At 39.7% G+C, this 27,431-nt stretch overlaps 1 protein-coding gene across 1 annotated transcript in view; it reads right to left on the reverse strand.

Moving 5' to 3' along the window:
• LOC117325637 (regulating synaptic membrane exocytosis protein 2-like) overlaps positions 1-27,431 on the reverse strand; it is a 67,301-nt gene that overhangs the window by 36,670 nt on the left and 3,200 nt on the right. The window contains exons 2-5 of the mRNA XM_033882025.1: positions 14,051-14,215; positions 11,528-11,964; positions 8,812-9,031; positions 363-521 (exon numbers count right to left, since the gene is read on the reverse strand). Coding sequence (XP_033737916.1) covers positions 363-521; positions 8,812-9,031; positions 11,528-11,964; positions 14,051-14,080 — 846 coding nt within the window. The 5' untranslated portion in view covers positions 14,081-14,215. The remainder of the gene's footprint in view (positions 1-362; positions 522-8,811; positions 9,032-11,527; positions 11,965-14,050; positions 14,216-27,431) is intronic.

The following is a 27,431-nucleotide window of genomic DNA, read 5'->3' on the forward strand; positions in this document are numbered from 1 at the left end:
CTCACGTGGCGATAAGCCCAGCAAACAAAGTACTATAGGGACTAGTGGTTAGTAGCATGCCATGTGCAGCTGTCGATTTTGTAGGAATTTGTCGTTAGTGGCATGTGTCTTCCGAGGTGTCGGTTCTGTAGAAACTCGTGGTCAGTATAGCATGTGTCGTCCGACGTGTCGGTTCTGTAGAAACTCGTGGTCAGTATAGCATGTGTCGTCCGACGTGTCGGTTCTGTAGAAACTCGTGGTCAGTAACATTCGTCGTCCAAGGTGTCGGTTCTGTAGAAACTCGAAATGTTTATTTAGTATTAAAAGAGAATGCATATGCTCCTATGACCAACACATAAAATAGAAGAAAATAAAATACTTACATCTGTGTCCGACGTATCGACATCCTGGAATTGAATCTTGTTTCTGATAATTTGGTTTACCATAGACACCGACCTGTTTCCGTGAAACCATTTCCCACTTTGACATACGAATTCAAGTTTCAGTTGACAAATATTACACCTCCACTTGCCTCTGACATTCTGTATGGAATAAAACCAAATATTAGTGTAGAGTATTAGCATATTTCTGTATGAAAAGATGATCAAATATTAGTGTAGAGTATTAGCATATTTCTGTATGGAATGATAACGAAATATTAGTGCAGAGTATTAGCATATTTCTGTATGAAAAGATGATCAAATATTAGTGTAGAGTATTAGCATATTTCTGAATGGAATGAAGACCAAATATTAGTGTAGAGTATTCGCATATTTCTGAATGGAATGAAGACCAAATATTAGCGTAGAGTAGCATATTTCTGTATGGAATGATAACGAAATATTACCGCAGAGTATTCGCATATTGCTGAATGGAATGATAACCAAATATTAGTGTAGAGTATTAGCATATTTCTGAATGGAATGAAGACCAAATATTAGTGTAGAGTATTAGCATATTTCTGTATGGAATGATAACGAAATATTAGTGTAGAGTATTAGCATATTTCTGCATGGAATGATAACCAAATATTAGCGTAGAGTATTAGCATATTTCTGTATGAAAAGATGATCAAATATTAGCGTAGAATATTAGCATATTTCTGTATGGAATGATGACCAAATATTAGTGTAGAGTATTAGCATATTTCTGTATGAAAAGATGATCAAATATTAGCGTTGAGTGTTAGCATATTTCTGTATGGAATATTAACCAAACATTAGCGTTGAGTGTTAGCATATTTCTGTATGGAATGATGACCAAATATTAGCGTAGAGTATAAACATGTCTCTTCCCCGTGCTCCCGACCCTTCAGCACCATCAGAACTATCTCTTCTCGCTGTATTTAATTAGGGTGACTAGAGGAAGACACACCTTCCAACCAGTGTTGTATCGTTAACTGGTCGTAAAATGTACAGTTTACTCGACTTTTAAAAACGAGCGTCTGTAACAACGTCACCTGATCAGCTTCCTGTGGACTTTACGCGACATTGATTTGGTGTCACCCTCAAAGAGAGCGCGTGGTTAAATGGACTTTTGTATGGCCATAACATGGATACTAAATCGGTCTCTTTACACTCAGGGCAACGAGACTGATGTCTGTAGAATTGATTTCTATAAGTACACCCTTTCTAAGTGATATATAATAATCAGAAACAGATTATTTACAAATTAATCCAGCGTTCGGTCTTGTTTTGTCTTGAATAGTTTTTCACCGTCCTCGAAATTTCTCTAAGGTCATATGAGAACGGATGTCAACTGGTAGGCATGACCGATATGAAAAGGTACATGAACGTAGGCGAGAACAAGACTCTTCAACGTAATTACAACAGCATTCATAACAATGTAGGTACAGTTCTACAACATTCATATCAACGTAGGTACAGTTCTACAGCATTCATAACAATGTAGGTACAGTTCTACAGCATTCATAACAATGTAGGTACAACTCTACAGCATTCATATCAACGTAGGTACAACTCTACAGCATTCATATCAATGTAGGTATAACTTTACAGCATTCATACCAACGTAGGTACAGTTCTACAGCATTCATATCAACGTAGGTACAACTCTACAGCATTCATATCAACGTAGGTACAACTCTACAGCATTCATACCAACGTAGGTACAGTTCTACAGCATTCATACCAACGTAGGTACAGTTCTACAGCATTCATATCAACGTAGGTACAACTCTACAGCATTCATATCATTGTAGGTACAACTCTAGAGCATTCATATCGATGTGGGTACAACTCTACAGCATTCATATCAATGTAGGTACAACTCTACAGCATTCATATCAACGTAGGTACAACTCTACAGAATTCATATCAACGTAGGTACAACTCTACAGCATTCATAACAATGTAGGTACAACTCTACAGCATTCATATCAACGTAGGTACAGTTCAACAGCATTCATATCAACGTAGGTACAGTTCTACAGCATTCATATTAACGTAGGTACAATTCTACAGCATTCATATCATTGTAGGTACAACTCTAGAGCATTCATATCAATGTGGGTACAACTCTACAGCATTCATATCAACGTAGGTACAACTCTACAGCATTCATATCAATGTGGGTACAACTCTACAGCATTCATATCAACGTAGGTACAACTCTACAGCATTTATATCAATGTGGGTACAACTCTACAGCATTCATATCAATGTGGGTACAACTCTACAGCATTTATATCAATGTGGGTACAACTCAACAGCATTCATATCAATGTGGGTACAACTCTACAGCATTCATACCAACGTAGGTACAACTCTACAGCATTCATATCAATGTGGGTACAACTCTACAGCATTCATATCAATGTGGGTACAACTCTACAGCATTTATATCAATGTGGGTACAACTCTACAGCATTCATATCAATGTGGGTACAACTCTACAGCATTCATATCAATGTAGGTACAACTCTACGGCATTTTTATCAATGTTGGTACAACACTACAGCATTCATACCAACGTAGGTACAACTCTACAGCATTCATATCATTGTAGGTATAACTCTACAGCATTCATATCAATATGGGTACAACTCTACAGCATTCATATCATTGTAGGTACAACTCTACAGCATTCACACCAACGTAGGTACAACTCTACAGCATTCATATCATTGTAGGTATAACTCTACAGCATTCATATCAATGTAGGTACAACTCTACAGCATTCATATCAATGTAGGTACAACTCTAAAGCATTCATATCATTGTAGGTACAACTCTAAGGCATGTATATCAATGTGGGTACAACTCTACAGCATTCATATCATTGTAGGTACAACTCTAAGGCATGTATATCAATGTGGGTACAACTCTAAAGCATTCCTATCATTGTAGGTACAACTCTAAGGCATGTATAGCAATGTAGGTACAAATCTACAGCATTCATATCAATGTAGGTACAACTCTACAGCATTCATATCAATGTAGGTACAACTCTACAGCATTTATATCAATGTAGGTACAACTCTACAGCATTCATACCAACGTAGGTACAACTCTACAGCATTTATATCAATGTGGGTACAACTCTACAGCATTCATATCAATGTGGGTACAACTCTACAGCATTTATATCAATGTGGGTACAACTCTACAGCATTCATATCAATGTGGGTACAACTCTACAGCATTCATACCAACGTAGGTACAACTCTACAGCATTCATATCAATGTGAGTACAACTCTACAGCATTCATATCAATGTGGGTACAACTCTACAGCATTTATATCAATGTGGGTACAACTCTACAGCATTCATATCAATGTGGGTACAACTCTACAGCATTCATATCAATGTAGGTACAACTCTACGGCATTTTTATCAATGTTGGTACAACACTACAGCATTCATACCAACGTAGGTACAACTCTACAGCATTCATATCATTGTAGGTATAACTCTACAGCATTCATATCAATATGGGTACAACTCTACAGCATTCATATCATTGTAGGTACAACTCTACAGCATTCACACCAACGTAGGTACAACTCTACAGCATTCATATCATTGTAGGTATAACTCTACAGCATTCATATCAATGTAGGTACAACTCTACAGCATTCATATCAATGTAGGTACAACTCTAAAGCATTCATATCATTGTAGGTACAACTCTAAGGCATGTATATCAATGTGGGTACAACTCTACAGCATTCATATCATTGTAGGTACAACTCTAAGGCATGTATATCAATGTGGGTACAACTCTAAAGCATTCATATCATTGTAGGTACAACTCTAAGGCATGTATATCAATGTAGGTACACATCTACAGCATTCATATCAATGTAGGTACAACTCTACAGCATTCATATCAATGTAGGTACAACTCTACAGCATTTATATCAATGTAGGTACAACTCTACAGCATTCATACCAACGTAGGTACAACTCTACAGCATTCATATCAATGTGGGTACAACTCTACGGCATTTATATCAATGTAGGTACAACTCTACAGCATTCATACCAACGTAGGTACAACTCTATAGCATTCATATCAATGTAGGTAACACCTCTACAGCATTCATATCAATGTAGGTACAACTCTAAGGCATTCATATCAATGTAGGTACAACTCTACGGCATTCTTATAAAACCTATGAAGTGCACTGGTTATCAAGATAAGTACATTAAGAGTACTTAAATCTCGCTTAGGAGATTATCGAATCAACTGTGTTTTTCATAGAAAAGCTTCAGTTCATAACCATTGAGAAATTCAAGCTCTTAAAGGACTCGACGAAATCAGGCAGGTGAACAGCAACTTTTAACAGTAGGTACCGAACAGTTACTGTACTATACAATAGGTACCGAACAGTTACTGTATTATACACCTGTTTCTCACTGCTAGGACAATGGTAAGAGTGTGGATGTAATTTAAATCAATTTTATTGCAAATAATACACAAAAGGATTGGGCGCAAGTTATCACAATCTATCAATGTTCTCTCAGTAAACAATTATACAAATGCAAAACTTGGCCTAATGATAAACAACACACAATAATTGTCTATTATAGTATCTTAAACAGAGCAGAAAGAAATGGAAAAGGGAAGGGTTTCTGGGATATAAGAATAAAGGAACGCCGAATGAAGGTTTATCAGCTTCGAAAACTCTTCTCATATACACGACTCCTCTGCATCATTTTCATGACAAAAATCAAAGTTACGTGGTAAGCCATTTGATTTATACCAGACATAAAATTCTGACTGATCGCCCGGGTGATATTTAGCTTTTGAAGATTACAAAGGCGACACACAATTATCAAAGCCAATTTTTACTTTTATGTCGCACGATTCCATTTATTGTTGTCAAAGATAACATACGTGTGGGTTATTTATGAAGATTTTCAGACAAGTGGACACTTATCACCATATGGTGTCCCTGACAGTACCACTAATAAGGCCATGGTGTATTCCAACGATCCAGGACCGTAAAGAAAACCAATAACAAGGAACACTCCATTTTCGACGTTAATATGGCAAGGTCCAAAAATTCAAATGTATGCTTAACGTATATGTCTATTATTCTAGACATGGCTTTTGCCTTGTTATCATCGACGTGGTTAAATCTACCGTAATAACGAGAAAATGAAGACATTCTTTACATTGATAAGACATTATAAGTATTTTATTTCATCCTCTAGAGTACCCGGCCTTATTCTCCTGGTACTATTCCATGAGTACCCGGCCTTATTCTCTTGGTACTATTCCATGAGTACCTGTCTTATTCTCTTGGTACTATTCCATGAGTACCCGGCCTTATTCTCTTTGTACTATTCCATAAGTACCCGGCCTTATTATCTTGGTACTATTCCATGAGTACCCGACCTTATTCTCCTGGTACTATTTCATGAGTACCCGGCCTTATTCTCTTGGTACTATTCCATGAGTACCCGGCCTTATTCTCTTGGTACTATTCCATGAGTACCCGGCCTTATTCTCCTGGTACTATTCCATGAGTACCCGGCCTTATTCACTTGGTACTATTCCATGAGTACCTGTCTTATTCTCTTGGTACTATTTCATGAGTACCCGGCCTTATTCTCTTGGTACTATTTCATGAGTACCTGTCTTATTCTCTTGGTACTATTCCATGAGTACCCGGCCTTATTCTCTTTGTACTATTCCATAAGTACCCGGCCTTATTCTCTTGGTACTATTTCATGAGTACCCGGCCTTATTCTCCTGATATTATTTTATGAGTACCCGGCCTTATTCTCTTGGTACTATTCCATGAGTACCCGGCCTTATTCACTTGGTACTATTCCATGAGTACCCGGCCTTATTCACTTGGTACTATTTCATGAGTACCCGGCCTTATTCTCTTGGTACTATTTCATGAGTACCCGGCCTTATTCTCTTGGTACTATTTCATGAGTACCCGGCCTTATTCACTTGGTACTATTCCATGAGTACCCGGCCTTATTCACTTGGTACTATTCCATGAGTACCCGGCCTTATTCTCATTGCACTATTCCATGAGTACCCGGCCTTATTCACTTGGTACTATTCCATGAGTACCCGGCCTTATTCTCTTGGTACTATTTCATGAGTACCTGTCTTATTCTCTTGGTACTATTTCATGAGTACCCGGCCTTATTCTCTTGGTACTATTTCATGAGTACCTGCCTTATTCTCTTGGTACTATTCCATGAGTACCCGGCCTTATTCTCTTGGTACTATTCCATGAGTACCCGGCCTTATTCTCTTGGTACTATTCCATGAGTACCCGGCCTTATTCACTTGGTACTATTCCATGAGTACCCGGCCTTATTCACTTGGTACTATTCCATGAGTACCCGGCCTTATTCTCTTGGTACTATTCCATGAGTACCCGGCCTTATTCACTTGGTACTATTCCATGAGTACCCGGCCTTATTCACTTGGTACTATTCCATGAGTACCCGGCCTTATTCACTTGGTACTATTCCATGAGTACCCGGCCTTATTCTCTTAGTACTATTTCATGAGTACCTGTCTTATTCTCTTGGTACTATTCCATGAGTACCCGGCCTTATTCACTTGGTACTATTCCATGAGTACCCGGCCTTATTCTCCTGGTACAATTTCATGAGTATCCGGCCTTATTCACTTGGTACTATTCCATGAGTACCCGGCCTTATTCTCTTGGTACTATTTCATGAGTATCCGGCCTTATTCACTTGGTACTATTCCATGAGTACCCGGCCTTATTCACTTGGTACTATTCCATGAGTACCCGGCCTTATTCTCTTGGTACTATTCCATGAGTACCCGGCCTTATTCGCCTGGCACTATTTCAGGAGTCTTTTATCTAATCTATAATTCTGTTAATATTTTACCCTCGTTTAGTCGATTTTGAGTTTAAATCTTGTTGGTGAATATGTCGGTATTGTTTGTTGTTGTGATATGTACATTGTTGGTTGTTTAGACATTTCCATTATTGTTTTGATATATCTATTGTTTGTTGTTGTGATATCTACATTGTTGGCTGTTTTGATATATCCATTGTTAGTTGTTTTGATATATCCATTGTTTATTGTTTTGATATATCCAGTGTTAGTTGTTTTGATATATCCATTGTTAGTTGTTTTGATATATCCAGTGTTAGTTGTTTTGATATATCCATTGTTTGTTGTTTTGATATATCCAGTGTTAGTTGTTTTGATATATCCATTGTTAGTTGTTTTGATATATCCATTATTTGTTGTTTTGATATATCCATTGTTGGCTGTTTTGATATATCCATTGTTTGTTGTTTTGATATATCCATTGTTTGTTGTTTTAATATATCCATTGTTGGCTGTTTTGATATATCCATTGTTAGTTGTTTTGATATATCCATTGTTTGTTGTTTTGATATATTCATTGTTGGCTGATTTGATAGATCCATTGTTTGCTCTTTTGTTATATCTATTGTTTGTTGTTTTGATATATCCATTGCTTGCTTTATATATCCATTGTTTACTGTTTTGATATATCCATTGTTGGTTGTTTTGACATTTCCATTATTGTTTTGATATATCCATTGTTAGTTGTTTTGATATATCCATTGTTTGTTGTTTTGATTTATCTATTGTTTGTTTTTTTGATATATTCACTGCTTGTGGTTTTGATATATCCATTGTTAGTTGTTTTGATATATCCATTGTTAGTGGTTTTGATATATCCATTGTTTGTTGTTTTGTATGTCTATTGTTTGTTGTTTTGATATATCCATTGCTTGCTATAGATATTCATTGTTTACTGTTTAGATATATCCATTGTTTGTTGTTTTGATATATCCATTGTTTGTTGTTTGGTATGTCTATTGTTTGTTGTTTTGATATACCAATTGTCTTTTGTTTTGATGTATCCATTGTTTGTTGTTTTGATATATCCATTGTTTATTGTTTTGTTGTATATCATAATTAGGAGAATATAAACATATATGTCATTAATTACGAGAATGTAAACATGTATGTCATTAATTAGGGAACGTAAACATGTATATCATTAATTAGGAGAACGTAAACATGTATGTTATTAATAAGGAAAATGTAACCATTTATGTCATTAATAAGGAGATTGTTAATATTATGTCATTTATTAGGAGAATGTAAACATGTATGTCATTATAGGTAAATATGGAGCAACAATTTCGACATTTCGTATCACTGACGCCACTCGCACCTGGAGATGGATACCTCACTCCCACCTGGAGACAGATACCATCCTATAAAGAATACAATTCCCTACACTTAAAAAGAAGCTATAGAATAACGATAGTCGCCTGTTATAACCCCACTCGATACTGTAGGAATTGCTGTACCTACCTTCTGTTTTCGGGGATTCCAGTGAGGGGCGTCGGAGGACCCACATCTTACGCACACCCTCCGGCGACAATCATGACAAACCCTTCCGCAAATTCCATCGGCGAACTTTGTCTCGTGGCAGAGACGACACAGGCTTAGATCAATATATTTAAGCTTGCCCTTTCCAGTAGCCTGTTGCCGGACTGCGCGTTCATAGGTCTCAAGTCGCCGTTCCATCTCCCTGCAAAATATACATTATCAGTCCGTATAGTCAGTGGGAGATAAAGACACCGTTATGGCCACATTTCTCAATTACAATAATTATTCACATATAAATGAAACATTATTAATAAGTCGAGCTCATTGGTGAAGTATCTGACAGTAAAAGCACTAAAAGTTTAAACAAAGCGAGAATTGGGCCTGCTATCTTATGAGGAACATTTAACACTAAAATGACCGTCACACTAAACGGCCCATTAAAGTGGCTTTCGACTATAATGTCTGGCCATCAAACTACGACAATGATGAGAGTATGTTTCTGGTCTGTAGTAACGGAATCAATAAATTAGGACAAACCAAGGTCGTTTTTTTCTATCCTGAGAATTTTATAGGAACATTTAAAAACTACGAGAAGCATTATGATATAATGACAATTGTTCATCGTTAAAATTTGCATGCATTGAATAGTAATCATGAACTAACATGCTTAAAATGTTACATCGTCTCGTTCGCGCTATATTTACAAACAAATACAGCGCTATTCAGAAGATTGATATAGTACTGCACCATATATCATACAGCTGTCTTGTCCTTCAAGGACTCGTGTGATGTTAGAGACACCATACAACTGTCTTGTCCTTCAAGGACTCGTCTGTGATGTTAGGGACACCATACAACTGTCTTGTCCTTCAAGGACTCGTGTGATGTTAGGGACACCATACAACTGTCTTGTCCTTCAAAGACTCGTCTGTGATGTTAGGGACACCATACAACTGTCTTGTCCTTCAAGGACTCGTCTGTGATGTTAGGGACACCATACAACTGTCTTGTCCTTCAAGGACTCGTCTGTGATGTTAGGGACACCATACAACTGTCTTGTCCTTCAAGGACTCGTCTGTGATGTTAGGGACACCATACAACTGTCTTGTCCTTCAAGGACTCGTGTGATGTTAGGGACACCATACAACTGTCTTGTCCTTCAAGGACTCGTGTGATGTTAGGGACACCATACAACTGTCTTGTCCTTCAAGGACTCGTCTGTGATGTTAGGGACACCATACAACTGTCTTGTCCTTCAAGGACTCGTCTGTGATGTTAGGGACACCATACAACTGTCTTGTCCTTCAAGGACTCGTGTGATGTTAGGGACACCATACAACTGTCTTGTCCTTCAAGGACTCGTGTGATGTTAGGGACACCATACAACTGTCTTGTCCTTCAAGGACTCGTCTGTGATGTTAGGGACACCATACAGCTGCATGTAAGGATTTAGTGCATTTGTTTAATACTTCTCGTTTTGTTTATGGTAATGCATAACTGAAACACCAACTAGCCGCCTATATAGGGTTCAGAACATCGCAGAATGCCTGGTTACCATTAATCGAAAGAGAGAATTGTTTTTGACCACCTGCGTGATTCAGGTCACAGTACAAGATTTTGATGTACATATGATGACTGGACAAGGCAGGCTCGCTATGATGTGGCAAACTATACGACATATAACTCCGGTAAAGTATCATATTTACTAAGTTAGAAACAAGTCCATATGATTGATTTATTGATTGGACAACACGTTTCCACAGTTTTATTTGACACTGTATCCCTGATACACAGCTATTGATATTCTATACTTGTAAGAGATTAATCTATCAACTATATTAAAGAGGCTTACCCGCAGACGGACCGGTAAACGGCACATCTCCGATCACTAAATAAACTTCAGTACACGTTTCTATGTGACAAAATTAGAGGCTTTCCGACTTTATTTCTTAAAAACAATTACAGAATATGTATGTAAAAGACGTTTTAAAACTCAACCTGAGAGGGAAATGTATGGAATATAACGGCAATCTTCTTTGTAAATCGCCGCTGCCTTTGAAGTTATCACTGTGCGGCACTGTGCACGTGCTTGTTTCTTTGATGTGTCAATCAAATTAGACTCCACTTTATAGCGGGGACTTATTGCGGGTTGCGATTAAATAAATAATATTTAAAAAATGAGATTTTAATATCACTTTTCAGTGTTTTATAAGGAAAATAAAATGAAAAACTCAACAATTCCAACAATCTGTCATGTGTAAAAAAATCTTTTTCTATTAGCTAATTTTTCTGATCTCTCTGCGGGCAAGTCTCTTTAAGAATGCGACTTAACCCGGATTTGACCTAGATTGATATGGCGGGTGTCGTCGTGACCTAGATTGATATGGCGGGTGTCGTCGTGACCTAGATTGATATGGCGGGTGTCGTCGATGAAGCAGAAGACGCCTATCCTTTAAGGGCACCTGGTCCTACACTCTATATGTACTTTATCAAGCGGCTCCATACAACGCGATATTTTTGTACGTATTTGCCTTCGTTTTATCGACTTTGACTTACAATTACAATTCCATGTGGGTATTCTATGTTTTTGTCTGTTTTTTTTTCTGTCTACGTGATCAACATTACTCTCGTGATGGTTGCAGTAACATTTTTTCTATGACATGGATCTGCAGTAATGTTTGACCTTTGTTATACTCACATAAGTCGTTTCGCTTCGTCTCGTTCGAACATCTCCTCCCTTTTAAAAACTCGTTTCAGTACTTCAAGTTCGTCACCTGTGAGATGTGAAATATCAGGAGAAGGTAGAATTGGGGCCGAAATATCACACAACGTATCCGAATCAGACTTATCAGCATGTTGGGTCAGATTGAAGGATTGGCTATCAGTTGATGTACTGTAGGACTTTCGCAGAAGTGATGTTGAAACATTGTCGTAAGATTCGTGCTTTTTGGAAAACGGTGTGTTGAAAGTCACGTCATAATTACTCGGAGATGTGTTCTTGTTGAACGAGGCGTTGTGATTGGATGATAAATTGTTATAACAGTCAAATAGTTTGGGCGTTGACTTTTTGTAAGACCCGCGTTGATTGGCTGAGGAGTTGTTGTAAACATCCATAGTATTACTCCTGAGGAGGACCTGTTAAACAACAACAAAGATATCACGTTAATGTTGTTTCTGCATTTTAATCATTATGGTCAGACGCTCACATACAATTCATAGTTCAACAAAATTTAATCATTATGGTCAGACGCTCACATACAATTCATAGTTCCACAAAATTTAATCATTATGGTCAGACGATCACAAACAATTCATAGTTCCCCAAAATTTTGCTACTTCTAAAATGCCCATATTTTATTTCCATTTTGTAACTGTCTTTATCGAAGCTATCAATTGCATAAAATCTTTCCTACACAGTGGCGTAGGAAGTCGTCAAAAAGTGGGGGGGCAAAATTTTTTTTAACCTTAAATTTTACACACTAAACAAATCGTATGCCATCTCCGCAAAATTAGCCAATAATTATCATTTCAACATCCCATGATAGTTTTGATAATTTATGTAGTACAAAATAAGTTATTTACGCAAATCAGAATATATATATTAAATATAGCAAAACATGAATCACCAGGCCCGCCCAGGGCGGGGGGGGGGTCCAGTAATTTAGTAATAATGCGAGCGCCGTAGGCGCGAGACGATTTTTTTTTTTTTGTGGGGTCCGAGGGGCCGCCCAGCGGGTCCAGGGCAGCGCCCTGATATGGGGTCAAGGGGGTCTAAGCCCTCCGCGGAAAATGAATATAGTACATTTCCAATAATTCGGGATCAGGCGCGGATCCTGGAGTTTTCGAAAGGGGGGTCCAGTAATTAAGTGATCATGCGAGCGCCGTGGGCGCGAGCTGATTTTTTTTCCTTTTTGCGAGAGGTCTGGGGGCCGCCCAGCGGGTCCCAGGGTGGCGAAGCCCCCCTGTAGATCTGCAATCGAAAGGGGGGGCAGTAATTTAGTGATAAAGCGAGCGCCGTAGGCGCGAGCCGATTTTTTTTTTTGTATTTCCTCGTACCTGTCGGTAATTAGTATCACTCTATTCACGTTAAAACCGCGCATTCTTCTTCATGTTGTGTTTCTGTCTTTTTTCTCATTATGAACTCAATTAACTTCACAAATTATCATCAACTTATTGAATCTATGTGATGAAGTTGAGCAAAATTTCTTATAAAGATATAAATATTGACTTACCAGGCTGTTGCACAGGTCTGAGGATTGATATACTAGTATAAAAGTCGGAATGTTCCGGATGTACAAGATAAAGTTTTTATCGTTGCCTTCAAGAAAACATTATCGGCTCGGAAATATACAGATATTTATCGAAATGAATGTATAAATTCGCGTTTTATCCCCTTTTTTTAGATTTTGGATGTCAAAAAGTGGGGGGGCAAAAAGATATGTTTGCCCCCCCACTGAAAAAAGTGGGGGGGCAATTGCCCCCCCCCCCCTGCCCCCCCGCTTCCTACGCCACTGCTACATATGCAGTGTGGCATGTTCAGATCAAGAATGGACAATTGTATTTGTTATAGGGCGATAATTTGATAAATCATGTTATAGATTTAAACTTTGCAAGATTGGCTAACATTAGAGACAACTAAACACAAGTGACTAAAAAATAGTATTTATTTGTTGTTTTTCATCAAGATTATATCAAGGCCTAGGAACAGGGTATCCAATTTACTGTTATAATTTACTGCATATAAGTAGAAGATTGATTAGAACTCAAGATGCGCTAGAAGATGTAACCATGGAGACTTGAGGAATATCAATCTCAATTACGGTATGAACCCATACCCCAGATCTCTACAGGGAAACCATCAAACATGTATTTGGTTACATCTTGATCTGATTAATTTGAATGCCAAACATTGTGTATACGGATATGACATGCACGTGGACATAAGTTACTGATATTGTAAGTATTTAGTTTGTCAATGTGAAAAATGCATTTCACTATTATCATATATAAATCTTATTGACCAACCAACCAATGTTTATGTATCGCATTAAAGATAGAGATTCTGAAGATTTCCAACTTGTAATTATACAATGGTAAGCCAGGGACGTAAAAAATAGAGATGAACAACACTAGTCATCTGGGCAGGGATGAATAAATATCAGAACATCAATATAGATAACAATGCAATACACCAAGGGTTAGAAAAAACATGGATACGTACATCTTTGACCTTTTTTATATTAGCAGCCATATCCTCTACGATTACCTATGTGACGCGTGACATCAGACGTCATAGCATCCCTCGTGACCTCTCTGGCGAGTTACGTCAGAAGCCATGCGCCGTCACTGAGTCAATCGTTTTCCGTGGTCAATGGGTTTTAACACACTGTTGAGTACAATAGAAATAATGCTAAACGTTTAAATTTGTAAACAAACCAACATACACTGACATTTATAAAAAGCGACATTGTATATAAACACATTTATCTTAAAAAATGTTAACAACATGGCGGGGAAATATACAATACGTCTTTGGTACAGGTAGTATTGTTTAAGTAGGGATAGCAACGTACATATATAGCAGCATGACTTTAAAAATTAAAGGCGTTGTATAGGATTGACACATCTCTCGTCAGAAATCATTCACCTTCTTCTTCGAACCTAATAGAAAAAGTTCAACACTGACTCTTATTAAGTACCACTACAATACACTACACATTAGGTATCCATTGATATAAATACGGTGATAAATACTGAGTTATACCGGTACCGGTCTCGTACTAAAATGTCTCAACCTAACAATAAAATCCTGTCGTTATAAGGACACGCGTGAGACATACAATAAACTGACGCTTAACGAGATCCAAGTCATTTTAAAGTCTGAAGCGTTCTCCATATAACAAATCCGGCACCATTTACCAGTCTACTGCCATAGGAAAAATATAGACATTCATCAGCGAACTTCCTGTGAACAAAGACATTAATATTTCTGGATAGTTTTTTTTATAACAAAAATTGACATAACCAAAACGACCAAACCAAAAGTGGAATAACGTTTTACATACATGTAGCTGTTCAACAAAAGCTATCACTACCTAATTATCTTCAACATCATTGACCACGATCACTACCTAATTATCTTCAACATCATTGACCACGATCACTTCCTAATTATCTTCAACATCATTGACAACGATCACTACATAATTATCTTCAACATCATTAACCACGATCACTTCCTAATTATCTTCAACATCATTGACCACGATCACTACCTAATGATCCTCAACATCATTGACCACGATCACTACCTAATTATCTTCAACATCACTGACCACGATCACTACCTAATTATCTTCAACATCACTGACCACAACAGGTTTTTTTCAGGAAATGAATTATGCTATCTGTACATAACAGGTGTTCTGATACTAAATATTCAGCTGTAATCTCTCTGCGTTTAGTCTGAAGATTGTCTTCCTCGCCATAGACAATGTTTAACTCGGACAGTCCTTCCCGCCGTACGTACGATGGCTATCAGACATAGGACTCGTATGACAGAATAGTCTTCGCACGTCGTGAAAAACATCGATATTCTTTGAACTCGTGATATATATATGACATTCCACGGACAACAATTGATTGTCCTCTTTACCCATAATTCATTGCAGTATTTACATCAAGTGTAAGGTAAATTATGGTATATGTAGTATTCTACCATGTTTGCTATGTAACGCCAGTTTTGATTGGTTTAAAACCATGTATTATTTTCCAATAACCCACGCTCGTGCCAATAATACACGGTAGTGAGTCACGGCTGTTACAATTTTATATATCTAATATTCACACATTTGTAAAAGGTTAATATAGTCGAGTGGGCTAATGGGTTAGTCTTTCAATAAATTTTTATCACGATGCGAGTTCGAATCCTACGGAGGCCCCCCCCTTTTATTTTTTTGTATCCTTTTTTTTTCAAAATCAATGCCATATGATATATGCTCTTGATCGTAGTACTGTATTGCCTGTATATTTCATCAACAAATAATGCAATACTCCAGAAATAAATTACAAGGTTTTCTCGGGGTTTCTTTGCTTTTTTTCTATTAGAAAGAGGTCGATCTCAGAACTAAACAGTACATGGTAGAATAGAAATAATCAACTTTTACTCGTGTATTGTTGCAGGATATACAACGAGGACGAGGATATTTTGCAATTTTAATTAATAACTCAGGCCTGCGGCCTTCGTTATTAATTTAATTGCAAAATATCCTCGTCCTCGTTGTATATCCTGCAACAATACACGAATCATCGTTAATTATTTCTTAAATATATTGTATTTTACCTACAAATAAACTACTGTATATTCAGATTTTCTTTCACTTACAAGTTACATACTTGGGAATTACAGATTGTATTTCACCTACAAGTTACCATACTAAAATATACAATGTATTTCCCCTACAAGTTACCATATTAAGAATATATATTATATATCACCTACAGAGAACAATACACATACAATTATAAGTTTCTTCAATTTACAATACAAATTACTAAATATATATCACATGTATAAGATGAATGCAGTATCACAAGTCTACACATAAAAGTTCAACAAAGTTCAAATTCATTTAGTGATATCGATACTCTTTCTTACATTTATTCAAGATATCTTTAAAAAAAATTTTTTTTTTTTGAGATATTATATTTGTTTTTAAGGTATTCTTTATAAAGATGTCTGGTATTTCATATAGGATATAACAATTCACATCATTACTTAATTTTTCAAAATCTTTTTAATATAATTAATATATCCACAATAAAGCATACTGGATAATTTTGTATATCGCTTGTAAAAACTTGAATTTGTAAGTATAATTAAAAAACTAACAAAGAGTTTGGATGGTGGTTGAGAGACTTATCAATAGGTTCTGGATTATCTCCCCTTGACCTTTGACACTGTCCAGCATCTTGCAATCAATTGCAGTATGTAATGCAGTATGTATATGATGTCTGCATTTTTCAAAATAATATTATTATTTAGTATTATTTACCAAACAAATTTTTTAAGGTAATTCATATGAAGTTCTACATAAGTTTATGAATACTGAAAGTCATTTCTGCTGTTGAATAATAATATTATGAATCAACTTTTTTATTCCCCAAAACACCACAGTCGCATAACGTATAGGGAGACACCTAACGGTCAGTAAGCCTTTCTGTAGAAAGAAACACATCTCGAGTTTTACAAATTTAGACAATCTGCTATAAATTATTGTGATATCTGGTAAAGTACACGAACATTTTGTTTACATATCACTGTCTAAATGTATTTACTGGCCGACCGCCTTTTACAGCCATATAGCACATACATTGTAGGTGAAAAAAAAAATTAATACGACTGGAAGATTGAATACCAGAAATGACTATCAAATCGACCAGTTTTTCACATGAATACACAACATCATTAAAATAAACAATAGTAAGAGTGGTTTGTAAGTTGGCATAAACTATAAGCAACCACTGAATCTTTTACTGCTGAAAATGAACAAAATTGTTTTCAATAACCTCTTGGGCGATTTTGCGTGATTATGGACGTGTTGGCTTTATGATTAAACTTTTAAATGAGTTATTTACAAAAATGATTTTAACTTAATCTACGAAAATGAACCCCCTAGAGACTTGATGAGAAAATGTTACTAACCGTATGGATGGCAGCCATTGAATGTGTCAGTACCGTGGTCTACCTGTAAAACCGTTACCAGGCCGACTGTAGTGTGAAAACACTAACCCACAGGTAGCCGCTAATCTCCTCTCTTATATCATTTATAATCGGGTCATTATTTAACAAATCTGACGTGATCACGGTGTGTATAACAGCGTAAACGTGACAACTATCGGATTTCCTTACGTGGTAAAACTCTCCCACTCCTACCTGTCATATATATAAACTAATATTTGGGAGGTATGAACTAGAATTTTTCGATGTAAAGAATCAACTCCAAAGCTAAAAATAAAATACCACAGGGACCATAAAAAATCTCAGCTAAAATTGAAGACATTTGGGATAATTAATGCGGCTACCAGTAACGTACAAACGCATTCACACAATATCAAATTATCACCCCAGTCATGTGACAGAATACGGTTATTATTATATATGTCATGTGACACAATACGGTAGTCATTATATATGTCATGTGACACAATACGGTAGTCATTATATATGTCATGTGACACAATACGGTAGTCATTATATATGTCATATGACACAATACGGTAGTCATTATATATGTCATGTGACAGAATACGGTTGCTATTATATATGTCATTTGACAGGATACGGTTTTTATTATAATTAACAGATGTTGGGAGACACGGTGTGTATTTTAGCAGTAGTCATGAGACAGGAAGCTGTCCTGAGACATAGCACGGTCGTCATTATATATATTATGCCATTCGTGTGGCACATGTGACAGGAATGTGACATATCACTCGACCACGTAACCTTTAATATATACAATACTTATAAAATACATGTATAGTGACTATTGGCCTGTACTGTTAGGTCATTGTTGGTACACAGGCGTATGCATCTGGTAAGTATCTATAAAAAATATATATTAGCCCCTACTCGTACTAACCAGACGCCTGTGATTGGTACTACCATTCGTGACACGGTTTGGACTGGAATCGGTTGACAGTCGTAAGACTGTTAGCCACCTGTCCGAGGTGTGACAAACCTTACATCGTGACGTTAACCGGCATTCAAGTAACTATGGTCAGATCAATAATATACAAATGACTTCGGTTTAAAGTGTTGATTAAGGACATAACCATTAACACATGTCGATGCAAACACTCTTCAATGTTATTTCATCTTTCTTGAAAGTTAATCCGCAAATACTTTCCAGAAGAACGTTATCTTAAGTCTTGTAGAGTTCAATTCTAAGACATACCTCTTTGTAGAGTTCAATGCTAAGACATACCTCTTTGTAGAGTTCAATTCTAAGACATACCTCTTTGTAGAGTTCAATGCTAAGACATACCTCTTTGTAGAGTTCAATACTAAGACATCCCCTTGGTAGAGTTCAATACTTAGACATCCCCTTGATAAGAGTTCAAAACTAAGACATCCCCTTGGTAGAGTTCAATACTAAGACATCCCTTGGTAGAGTTCAATACTAAGACATCCCTTGGTAGAGTTCAATACTAAGACATCCCTTGGTAGAGTTCAATACTAAGACATCCCCTTGGTAGAGTTCAATACTAAGACATCCCTTGGTAGAGTTCAATACTAAGACATCCCCTTGGTAGAGTTCAATACTAAGACATCCCCTTGGTAGAGTTCAATACTAAGACATCCCCTTGGTAGAGTTCAATACTAAGACATCCCCTTGGTAGAGTTCAATACTAACATTCCCTTGGTAGAGTTCAATACTAAGACATCCCCTTGGTAGAGTTCAATGCTAAGACACCCCTTGGTAGAGTTCAATACTAAGACATCCCTTGGTAGAGTTCAATGCTAAGACATCCCCTTGGTAGAGTTCAATACTAAGACATCCCTTGGTAGAGTTCAATACTAAGACATCCCTTGGTAGAGTTCAATGCTAAGACATCCCCTTGGTAGAGTTCAATACTAACATTCCCTTGGTAGGGTTCAATACTAAGACATCCCCTTGATAGAGTTCAATACTAAGACATCCTCTTTGTAGAGTTCAGTGCTAAGACATCCCCTAGGTAGAGTTCAATACTAAGACATCCCCTTGATAGAGTTCAATGCTAAGACATCCCTTGGTATAGTTCAGTGCTAAGACATCCCATTGGTAGAGTTGAGTACTACAGTATAATATTATCTGGCGTAATATTTCAAAATAATATCATAAAACTAAGAATTTCTCTTAATTTCTCTTGTTTCAAACGCCTCTTTCCCTAAGGTCTTTCTTAGCATGACATGACTTTTGGCATTTCGTCGAGCGGTTGCCCATGTAAGAAAGTTTTGAGTTCTGTCCTCCGACCGAGACAAATCGCAATCTATGTAACTTGTAGCAGCATATTCAAACTCCACACCTCTTAAACATCGGAAACTGACAGAACTAAAGACAGGTTCTGAATGTCTAGTTAATTCTAATTAAGATTGTAAGCCTTGACATAGAATAGTAAGATGGCGAACGATAGAACTTGTTTGATTTCGGGATGTCATAGGCGAGTTATATCAGTGATATTCCTTGTATCTTTTACGTATGTGTGAACAGCCACTTAACATCTGTAACTGTGACAGGTTATCATGTCCGTGTGTAAGAGTGGACCAACTCGATACTTGACAATATTCTCTGATTGTCCGAGAGGACATGTGTCCCTTGTAATGTATATGGAAATCAAAGCTACCCTGTGTCTCCTTGTGAAAGACTGTTGTGCTATTCAGCAGTTGTTTACAAAAATCATTTTTCTATAGTCAGTGTCTAATCAAATATCTAAACGAGCTTGAAATCAGTGTCTCATTTAAGGTTTAAATCAATTTGATGCGATCTAATCATAACCAGTCACATTGTTAGAATTTCACATGAACATAGCCTTATAACAGGGACAATAGAAAGACAATGAGAAGTAATTTGTAGCCTATGACAGGAATGAATCAAGTCTCAAGGCTGGTGTGACCCAAAACACGTTATCATCGGGAAGATGTGTGATAAACGCATTTCACAGATCAGTCACGGCTTCTGGGAGACAATTTTAGAAATATAAACTTGTCACATAACTTCCTCCGTTGTTGGCTCTACCAAATGACAATAGAGTATTAACAGTTATAGATCGCCTTTGTGTTTAACAGAAATAAAGCCACTCAATCTCACTCGTATTTCAGTTATCAACTACGTGCTTGGAAATCTGTACCAATATCACGATGAGTTGGATGAATGCTATACCGGATGTTATAGTACGATACTGAACATTTTCGGTGTGGGCAGCGAAGAGTACGTTAATAATAACAATAAACCGATGGACGTTCGAGTGTACAGAAACGATGATGAATCCTACAAACAATGTAGTTTGTACACTCTGACTGATGGTTCCTAGTTTGTACACCCTGACTGATGGTTCCTAGTGTTTGTACACCCTGACTGATGCTTCCTAGTTTGTACACCCTGACTGATGGTTCCTAGTGTTTGTACTCCCTGACTGATGGTTCATAGTTTGTACATCCTGACTGATGGTTCCTAGTGTTTGTACACCCTGACTGATGGTTCCTAGTTTGTACATCCTGACTGATGGTTCCTAGTTTGTACACCCTGACTGATGGTTCCTAGTTTGTACACCCTGACTGATGGTTCCTAGTGTTTGTACACCCTGACTGATGGTTCCTAGTGTTTGTACTCCCTGACTGATGGTCTCAGCTTGTACACCCTGACTGATGGTTCCTAGTTTGTACACCCTGACTGATGGTTCCTAGTTTGTACCCTGACTGATGGTTCCTAGTTTGTACACCCTGACTGATGGTTCCTAGTTTGTACACCCTGACTGATGGTTCCTAGTTTGTACCCTGACTGATGGTCTCAGTTTGTACACCCTGACTGATGGTTCCTAGTTTGTACACCCTGACTGATGGTTCCTAGTTTGTACACCCTGACTGATGGTTCCTAGCTTGTACACCCTGACTGATGGTTCCTAGCTTGTACACCCTGACTGATGGTTCCTAGTTTGTACACCCTGACTGATGGTTCCTAGTGTTTGTACTCCCTGACTGATGGTCTCAGCTTGTACACCCTGACTGATGGTTCCTAGCTTGTACACCCTGACTGATGGTTCCTAGTTTGTACTCCATGACTGATGGTTCCTAGCTTGTACACCCTGACTGATGGTTCCTAGTTTGTACTCCATGACTGATGGTTCCTAGTTTGTACACCCTGACTGATGGTTCCTAGTTTGTACACCCTGACTGATGGTTCCTAGTTTGTACACCCTGACTGATGGTTCCTAGTTTGTACTCCCTGACTGATGGTTCCTAGTTTGTACACCCTGACTGATGGTCCCTAGTTTGTACACCCTGACTGATGGTCCCTAGTTTGTACACCCTGACTGATGGTTCCTAGTTTGTACACCCTGACTGATGGTTCCTAGTTTGTACACCCTGACTGATGGTTCCTAGTTTGTACACCCTGACTGATGGTTCCTAGTTTGTACACCCTGACTGATGGTTCCTAGTTTGTACACCCTGACTGATGGTTCCTAGTTTGTACACCCTGACTGATGGTTCCTAGTGTTTGTACTCCCTGACTGATGGTTCCTAGTGTTTGTACTCCCTGACTGATGGTTCCTAGTTTGTACTCCCTGACTGATGGTTCCTAGTTTGTACTCCCTGACTGATGGTTCCTAGTTTGTACACCCTGACTGATGGTTCCTAGTTTGTACACCCTGACTGATGGTTCCTAGTGTTTGTACTCCCTGACTGATGGTTCCTAGTGTTTGTACTCCCTGACTGATGGTTCCTAGTTTGTACACCCTGACTGATGGTTCCTAGTTTGTACACCCTGACTGATGGTTCCTAGTTTGTACACCCTGACTGATGGTTCCTAGTTTGTACACCCTGACTGATGGTTCCTAGTTTGTACACCCTGACTGATGGTTCCTAGTTTGTACACCCTGACTGATGGTTCCTAGTTTGTACACCCTGACTGATGGTTCCTAGTTTGTACACCCTGACTGATGGTTCCTAGTTTGATGACTGCTGTAGGTCGAGATCGCCCGTGGTGTGATTAGGTGCATGTTCTCTTAGTTATGAAATGTGAGTGATAACAAGATAATGACTATTAAGTACGGACTAATACGACTACCACTGGACTCGCTGGACACACTGGAGACAATGTTCAATACACGTTGTAGAAAGGTTGATATATTTGTCTGATGATTAACATATACGTTATACAGAGAGAAATTGATATTTATAGCAAATGTGCCACCTTAGTTACTGTATTAGCTACGTCACAGGTTGTTACAATAGACTGTCGGTTAACTCGTAACAGGAAGAACAATTTGTATTATAACTGGCTAATATGGTATTTAACTGTTTATCTTTTTGTATTGTGCATGTTATAGTTTTAATTATCCTATATTATGAAAGGCAAAGTAAGCAAAACCAAGTCCCGTTCGACAACTAATAGTAAATATTAAGGTAAAGTATGGGGTTGAAGGATATAGCAAGTTATAGAGATACAGATCGGAGAAATATCTGATATTTGTAAAATGTAATGTAAATATCCCCAAGGTTTGTCGTTACCCTGCTGGTGGACGTTATATCCCCGAGGTTTGTCGTTACCCTGCTGGTGGACGTTATATCCCCGAGGTTTGTCGTTACCCTGCTGGTGGACGTTATATCTCCGAGGTTTGTCGTTACCCTACTGGTGGACGTTATATACCCGAGGTTTGTCGTTACCCTGCTGGTGGACGTTATATCCCCGAGGTTTGTTGTCCCGAGGTTTGTCGTTACCCTGCTGGTGGACGTTATATCCCCGAGGTTTGTCGTTACCCTGCTGGTGGACGTTATATCACCGAGGTTTGTCGTTACCCTGCTGGTGGACGTTATATACCCGAGGTTTGTCGTTACCCTGCTGGTGGACGTTATATCCCCAAGGTTTGTCGTTACCCTACTGGTGGACGTTATATCCCCGAGGTTTGTCGTTACCCTGCTGGTGGACGTTATATCCCCGAGGTTTGTCGTTACCCTGCTGGTGGACGTTATATCCCCGAGGTTTGTCGTTACCCTACTGGTGGACGTTATATCTCGAGGTTTGTCGTTACCCTGCTGGTGGACGTTATATCCCCGAGGTTTGTCGTTACCCTGCTGGTGGACGTTATATCCCCGAGGTTTGTCGTTACCCTGCTGGTGGACGTTATATCCCCGAGGTTTGTCGTTACCCTGCTGGTGGACGTTATATCCCCGAGGTTTGTCGTTACCCTGCTGGTGGACGTTATATTTCGAGGTTTGTCGTTACCCTGCTGGTGGACGTTATATCCCTGAGGTTTGTCGTTACCCTACTGGTGGACGTTATATCTCGAGGTTTGTCGTTACCCTGCTGGTGGACGTTATATCCCCGAGGTTTGTCGTTACCCTGCTGGTGGACGTTATATCCCCGAGGTTTGTCGTTACCCTGCTGGTGGACGTTATATCCCCGAGGTTTGTCGTTACCCTGCTGGTGGACGTTATATCCCCGAGGTTTGTCGTTACCCTGCTGGTGGACGTTATATCCCCGAGGTTTGTCGTTACCCTACTGGTGGACGTTATATCCCCGAGGTTTGTCGTTACCCTGCTGGTGGACGTTATATCCCGAGGTTTGTCGTTACCCTGATGGTGTACGTTATATCCCGATGTTTGTCGTTACCCTGCTGGTGGACGTTATATCCCCGAGGTTTGTTGTTACCCTGCTGGTGGACGTTATATCCCCGAGGTTTGTCGTTACCCTGATGGTGGACGTTATATCCCCGAGGTTTGTCGTTACCCTGATGGTGGACGTTATATCCCCGAGGTTTGTCGTTACCCTGCTGGTGGACGTTATATCCCCGAGGTTTGTTGTTACCCTGCTGATGGACGTTATATCCCCGAGGTTTGTCGTTACCCTGCCAGTGACGTAATATCCCCGAGGTTTGTCGTTACCCTGCTGGTGGACGTTATATCCCCGAGGTTTGTCGTTACCCTGCTGGTGGACGTTATATCCCCGAGGTTTGTCGTTACCCTGCTGATGGACGTTATATCCCCGAGGTTTGTCGTCCCGATGTTTGTCGTTACCCTGCTGGTGGACGTTATATCCCCGAGGTTTGTTGTTACCCTGCTGGTGGACGTTATATCCCCGAGGTTTGTTGTTACCCTGCTGGTGGACGTTATATCCCCGAGGTTTGTCGTTACCCTGCCAGTGACGTAATATCCCCGAGGTTTGTCGTTACCCTGCTGGTGGACGTTATATCCCCGAGGTTTGTTGTTACCCTGCTGGTGGACGTTATATCCCCGAGGTTTGTCGTTACCCTGCCAGTGACGTAATATCCCCGAGGTTTGTCGTTACCCTGCTGGTGGACGTTATATCCCCGAGGTTTGTCGTTACCCTGCTGGTGGACGTTATATCCCCGAGGTTTGTCGTTACCCTGCTGGTGGACGTTATATCCCGAGGTTTGTCGTTACCCTGATGGTGTACGTTATATCCCCGAGGTTTGTCGTTACCCTGATGGTGGACGTTATATCCCCGAGGTTTGTCGTTACCCTACTGGTGGTCGTTATATCCCTGAGGTTTGTCGTTACCCTACTGGTGGACGTTATATCCCCGAGGTTTGTCGTTACCCTACTGGTGGACGTTATACCCCCGAGGTTTGTCGTTACCCTGCTGGTGGACGTTATATCTCGAGGTTTGTCGTTACCCTGCTGGTGGACGTTATATCCCCGAGGTTTGTCGTTACCCTGCTGGTGGACGTTATATCCCCGAGGTTTGTCGTTACCCTGCTGGTGGACGTTATATCCCCGAGGTTTGTCGTTACCCTACTGGTGGACGTTATATCCCCGAGGTTTGTCGTTACCCTGCTGGTGGACGTTATATCCCCGAGGTTTGTCGTTACCCTGCTGGTGGACGTTATATCCCTGAGGTTTGTCGTTACCCTAGTGGTGGACGTTATATCCCCGAGGTTTGTCGTTACCCTGCCAGTGACGTCATATCCCCGAGGTTTGTCGTTACCCTGCTGGTGGACGTTATATCCCCGAGGTTTGTCGTCCCGAGGTTTGTCGTTACCCTGCTGGTGGACGTTATATCCCCGAGGTTTGTCGTTACCCTGCTGGTGGACGTTATATCCCCGAGGTTTGTCGTTACCCTGCTGGTGGACGTTATATCCCCGAGGTTTGTCGTTACCCTGCTGGTGGACGTTATATTCCCGAGGTTTGTCGTTACCCTACTGGTAGACGTTATATCCCCGAGGTTTGTCGTTACCCTACTGGTGGACGTTATATCCCCAAGGTTTGTCGTTACCCTACTGGTGGACGTTATATCCCCGAGGTTTGTCGTTACCCTACTGGTGGACGTTATATCCCGTGGTTTGTCGTTACCCTACTGGTGGACATTATATCCCCGAGGTTTGTCGTTACCCTACTGGTGGACGTTATATCCCCGAGGTTTGTCGTTACCCTGCTGGTGGACGTTATATCCCGAGGTTTGTCGTTACCCTGCTGGTGGACGTTATATCCTCGAGGTTTGTCGTTACCCTGCTGGTGGACGTTATATCCCCGAGGTTTGTCGTTACCCTACTGGTGGACGTTATATCCCCGAGGTTTGTCGTTACCCTGCTGGTGGACGTTATATCCCCGAGGTTTGTCGTTACCCTACTGGTGGACGTTATATCCCCGAGGTTTGTCGTTACCCTGCTGGTGGACGTTATATCCCCGAGGTTTGTCGTTACCCTGCTGGTGGACGTTATATCCCCGAGGTTTGTCGTTACCCTCCTGGTGGACGTTATATCCCCGAGGTTTGTCGTTACCCTGCTGGTGGACGTTATATCCCCGAGGTTTGTCGTTACCCTGCTGGTGGACGTTATATCCCCGAGGTTTGTCGTTACCCTGCTGGTGGACGTTATATCCCCGAGGTTTGTCGTTACCCTGCTGGTGGACGTTATATCCCCGAGGTTTGTCGTTACCCTGCTGGTGGACGTTATATCCCCGAGGTTTGTCGTTACCCTGCTGGTGGACGTTATATCCCCGAGGTTTGTCGTTACCCTGATGGTGGACGTTATATCTCGAGGTTTGTCGTTACCCTGCTGGTGGACGTTATATCCCCGAGGTTTGTCGTTACCCTGACGGTGGACGTTATATCCCCGAGGTTTGTCGTTACCCTGCTGGTGGACGTTATATCTCGAGGTTTGTCGTTACCCTGCTGGTGGACGTTATATCCCCGAGGTTTGTCGTTACCCTGCTGGTGGACGTTATATCACAAAGGTTTGTCGTTACCCTGCTGGTGGACGTTATATCCCCGAGGTTTGTCGTCCCGAGGTTTGTCGTTACCCTGCTGGTGGACGTTATATCCCCGAGGTTTGTCGTTACCCTGCTGGTGGACGTTATATCCCCGAGGTTTGTCGTTACTTTGCCTTCAGGATAGGACATTGGGGATATGATTGGGAAGACTTGGCATTCAGAATAGGAAATAAGGGATAAGGTTGGGAAGGCTTGGCATTCAGGATAGTAAAGTCAGGAAACGATTAAGAAGGCTTGGCATTCAGGATAGGAAATTGATGATACGATTTGGAAGGCTTGGCATTTAGATTATAACATAGGGATACGATAAGAAAGGCTTGACATTCATGATAATGTATTGGGGATACGATTGATGAGGCTAGGCATTTAGGATAGGAAATTGATGATACGATTTAGAAGGCTTGGTATTTAGATTAGACATCGGGTATACCATTTGGAAGGCTTGGCATTTAGGATAGAAAATTGGGGATATAAAAATGGGAAGGCTTGGCATTCAGATTGTGACAATGGGATACGATTGGGAAGGCTTGGCATTCAGATTAGAACATCGGATATATGATTGAGAAGGCTTGGCATTCAGGAGAGGAAATTGATGATACGATTTGGAAGG

The sequence above is a fragment of the Pecten maximus genome, chromosome 4 (assembly GCF_902652985.1).
Source record: "Pecten maximus chromosome 4, xPecMax1.1, whole genome shotgun sequence".
In the NCBI taxonomy this organism is placed as follows: Eukaryota; Metazoa; Mollusca; class Bivalvia; order Pectinida; family Pectinidae; genus Pecten; species Pecten maximus.